At 30.7% G+C, this 4,870-nt stretch overlaps 1 protein-coding gene across 1 annotated transcript in view; it reads left to right on the forward strand.

Annotated features, from left to right (window-relative positions):
- The window catches only part of LOC108775570 (uncharacterized), a 3,907-nt gene extending 1,247 nt beyond the window's left edge, over positions 1-2,660 (forward strand). Inside the window, exons 2-4 of the mRNA XM_018541984.1 lie at positions 584-820; positions 2,256-2,398; positions 2,554-2,660. Of these exons, the coding sequence (XP_018397486.1) occupies positions 584-820; positions 2,256-2,398; positions 2,554-2,641 (468 nt within the window). The 3' untranslated portion in view covers positions 2,642-2,660. The remainder of the gene's footprint in view (positions 1-583; positions 821-2,255; positions 2,399-2,553) is intronic.
- The last annotated feature ends 2,210 nt before the right edge of the window (positions 2,661-4,870 follow it).

The following is a 4,870-nucleotide window of genomic DNA, read 5'->3' on the forward strand; positions in this document are numbered from 1 at the left end:
CACACACACACACACACACACACACACACACACACACACACACACACACACACACACACACACACACACACACACACACACACACACACACACACACACACACACACACACACACACACACACACACACACACACACACACATACACACACATAAGTCCTATACACGTACGCGTGCACATTATACTACGCTATGTTTGTAGCGTGAAATATTTTGACACTCTTGATTCTGTCCAGAATTAAAGTCATATCAAATTATTTACTTTGTAATATAATGACAGCACAAAGAGATGGAATAAAAAAACGTCCTTGACTTTGAATAAATCGAGGCAACATTTGTTACACTCTGCTGGACTTGGAACTTTCTCTAAATTGTAAAACCGAGTTAGGATCTGGTAGTTGAAACAGATTATACTTTTTACAACATTACAAAAATACTCGCGACCGTCTACTTACTTTGTTTAAAGAGCTTATATTTTAAGAAACCTTTGTTAAATATTTTAATAATAATATTTCTACTAATCTATCTAATAAACTTATTACAACGCGCTTTATTTTTCCACCGATTTATTTGTCAATTTTTAGGGGCGAATAGTAGTAGATGATTATTATGACGAATATCAAAATTTCCAACCCATAGTGGGATTTCATCAACCTATTATCGTGAAAGAAGAATCAAAGAAGGATCAAGACTTTAGCAAGATTCCTGGAATCCCTGGAATAGATTATCCCCTTTATCACACAGTGCCACCTACAAGTTTTTCTTGCGCACATGTTCCGGTCGTACCAGGAATGTACGCAAACGTAGAAACTGGCTGCCAGGTACACGTTGAAGATATTTATTTATTTTTAATATCTCATGCTAACTATTACCGATAAGCTGTTAATAATGCTTTTGTAAAAGTAAAAAAGAATGAATTATTTTATTATAAAAAAAATTTCGATTATGAATATCAACAGTAAAAAATTCTGTAAACATGTGATAACACTATTATTTAAGAAACGAATAACACAAAAATATTATTATATAACATAAAATATTATTATATTATTTATATTTTATTTATATTTTATCTGTATAAAATTGATGTAAACATCTCGATATGTGGTAGCTATAAAGGTGATAATAATATTCAACAAATAAGATATGATTAAAAAATGCTAAAAATAAGCCATCGGCACTCAAGGCCAATACTAATAATTTATTTGTAAACTGATGTTCTTCATGCAGTATTATGCTTTCTGTGTCGTGTTTTCTCATAGAAAACGATAGAATTGCTCGGAAAGCAAGGTAAAATCATTCCAACGATTTTAACCGCGCGCAACGTGAGCGCGGACAAAGTAGAGCGGATTTATTATGTAAGAGAACGGACTGGTATTATTAAAACCTCAAGGCAACGCGGGAGATCGCGGTAAGAACCGATCTCGCTTTAGTGAAAGATATAACTCCGAGGGAGAACAGTCTTGGCAAATTGTTATCGTAATTGAGCTTGATTCAGCCCTTCTTGGTGTGTCGAGATACGCTGAATGTAATTTTGTCTTCTTGCCTTTTCAACAACTTTCGTAATTTTGAAAAAGATATCTTTTCTCACGGCTTACCTACACTGAAAGAAAAGGTTGCCTGAATATGGCATAGCATTTTTAATTGGCTGCTGCAGCTGATTAACAAATGCTATGCCACATTCTACTATCTAAAATGCTGCAGCAGTCAATCTTTTCTTTTAGTATGATATTAGCGGAATAATCCAAAATAATTATAGCGATAAACGTCGTATAAATACAATAGTACAAAATACCACTTATTCTTTCATGAACAATAAAGCGCACTGACATAAATGACGTTACGTGACTCAAATGCTCCGTCATGCATCGCAACTTGATTTCCAGAGCGCGCGCTAAACTTTCTTTTTTAAGAATGTCATTTTCTTCCTTTGTATTTCCTTAAACCTGACGTCTTTCCTACTGTTTCACGTCGCTCCTATTATTTTCAGTAAACTTGCACAACAAGTTTCGCATTAATTCCTTAATTACGACATTTATGTAACAGAAAAGCATTATATTAGCCTTATTTACCAGCAACAGTGCGTGATTTTTTAAATTCTTTATTATTTATTATATTAAAAGTTCAATTGTCTAAAATAGTTCTTAAACAGAATTCGGCATACGACTAATTATATACCATTTAAATTTTGTGTACATTTTTTATGTATACATGTATGTATATAATATATAATGTTATTATAACATATATTTACAGGCATATCACATTTGCCATGATGGGCGTGAAGGGCATCAGGGTGCCTCTTTTTTATGCACCAATGGAACGCTTTTTAATCAAAACGAATTTGCATGCGATTGGTGGTACAATGTTAATTGTGCCGATGCACCATCTCTTTATAGGTAAAATTTATTTTTTTTTTTAAATAATTTTAGCACAGACGGATACACAAAATATGTAAATTTTATGATTTAATAATTGTTTATTTATCAATATAATTTAATATATAATAAGTAACTTTTTACTTTAGAGTGCTGATTTAGTGCTACATTTGCAGGTTAAATGAAGATCCATTGAAGAATCCATACGTACCAAAGGAGACAAAAGACGCGATTCGAAAGAGATTGAAGATCGTCGTTCTTTAAATGTGTGTAAAATTAGTTATACAGCTGATTAATTTAATTCTATTTTACATAGGATTTATTTATAGTATTTGTTCGTGTGTTTCTTGTTAAGGTTAGTAATAAAAAACTAACGAACATACAAATGTTAATTTTTTATTTACAACCAACAGTGTTAATTGTTTCTCCATAGCACCATTAATTTCCCAAATTTAATTCTCAATTTTCTATTGATGATCTCATAAAAATTTACATCTCCGTCAACGGAGCATTCAATCCATTGCATTTGACAAGAAACATAAAGGTGAGTATTAGGATAGTGAAAGGCATGGAAAGAACATGAAATATTCTAAGAAAAATGCATCATGAGTGAAATTGGCATATGAAATTAATTAATTTAATTAAAAAATTGTTTTTTTTTGTATTTCTAGTTTTAATATGTATTTTGTATAAAATATATATACTATATAAAGTATAAATAAAAAGAATAAATTAATACTATAAGATTGCATGTGTCAAGTGACTTTTATAGTAAATAAAACTGAAGCGCTAAACCGTTAATACATATTTATGTATACTTACGAAAGGATTTGTACATAACAACTTTATCAGGGAAATTATATGTAAATTATAAGACATCTAGTATATCTAGTAATCAAAGTCGCCGCGGTAATGTTTTATTGCATTCACTTAGATTAGATATAATGTTAATATGTAATTTTAATGATTTAATTTTATCGTAAATATATCTCGTAAAATCTTGGCAGACTTTCTGTCTTCCGCATGTATTTATACAACTTCTAGTCAGTGATAGATTCGAAAGTCTTGATGCACATACGTAAATATTCAGTTGTCATTAATTACCTGGTGAGAAGGATGAAAGTCGTAGATATCGATCTAAAACAATCATTGCTTTTGGAGAGAGTATCTATTGTTAGTAAACTCAGAATATTCGCATTTTTCTTGTAAAAAATTAAGTAACTACCAAAGGACACGTTAATGTAAGTAGTAAATAATCTCGAAAAAAGCAGTATCAATATTAAAATATAAAACTTGTTTTTAAATAGCACACCTCTCTCCTTTGTTCCACCTACATTTTCCATGCTTTCCGAAGCATAATGAATATGACGTAAAGCTTGTTGCGTATATAATAATTTTGTAATTTTGTAAATTTGTTTACTTTAAAATTAATAAATAAAGTATAATTTTATATGTGTACAAGCGCAGATTCACGTTTGTGTAAATGTGTGTATATGTATATGTAAGTTTCTATTAAATTATAACGGATATTACAAGTTTAAATGAAAGAAATCACCAAGTATACATCAATATATTAAAAACTGTTCAGGAAGAGAAATTTGATTGCAAACTCTTGAGAAAATCAGAGACAGGATGTTATGTAGACATCGAATAGGAAGTAAAGTCAAGGACATTACTTGGCTCACTTTCGTTATCGAAAGGCTGTGAACGTCTTTTGCAGTGGAACGGATAAGTCGCGCGAAGCGGATAAGAACCGCCCTTTCTCTAGGCCGTTCAAAGCTAATAATGAACTAGGTAACGATAGACAGATATAGATAGGTTGAACACGCAATACACAATTCTCGCACGGATCCGTATCGTTCCATACAATTTTATTCGACATCTTGAGTACCGGACTGACAAGCGGAACTGTAACACAAGAAGATTCTAGTTGTCCCCGGTGAAAAAATTTTGCTAAAATTATTCTAATTTTTCTAACAATTTTTTTCTAACAATTGAAATATCAGTAAAACTGTAGAAAAATTTCAGAGAAATAAAATTAATGTACATAGTTTTATTACTAAAATAAGTATTGATTAGCATCATATTCTAAAATACACACGCGACAAATGATAATAAAACAAAAACGTTTTCCTCTGAATAATTTTATATAATGCCTTCAAATAGTTACCTATTCTAATACTATACCATATCTAGCACTGATTAATCTTTGCGATTGTATATGGAAACAGCTTCTGCGATGATCCACGAATATTATATGTTAATGAATATATAATTGTAACATATTTGTATAGTTAATATATTTCTTTCATAATGCATATATATAAGGTGTCTGATAATGACCTCATAATTTCTCGTGGTCAAATAGAATAGACTAAACTCTGTATATAATGAGTTAAAAAGTCTTTTACCATTTTACAATTTTCGCAATAATTAACAAGTTATTAATTTCTAAAGATTGCCGAATAAGCGGATAAAATTGATGCATAAAAC

The sequence above is a fragment of the Cyphomyrmex costatus genome, unplaced genomic scaffold (genome assembly GCF_001594065.2).
Source record: "Cyphomyrmex costatus isolate MS0001 unplaced genomic scaffold, Ccosl1.0 scaffold300, whole genome shotgun sequence".
Classification (NCBI taxonomy): domain Eukaryota; kingdom Metazoa; phylum Arthropoda; class Insecta; order Hymenoptera; family Formicidae; genus Cyphomyrmex; species Cyphomyrmex costatus.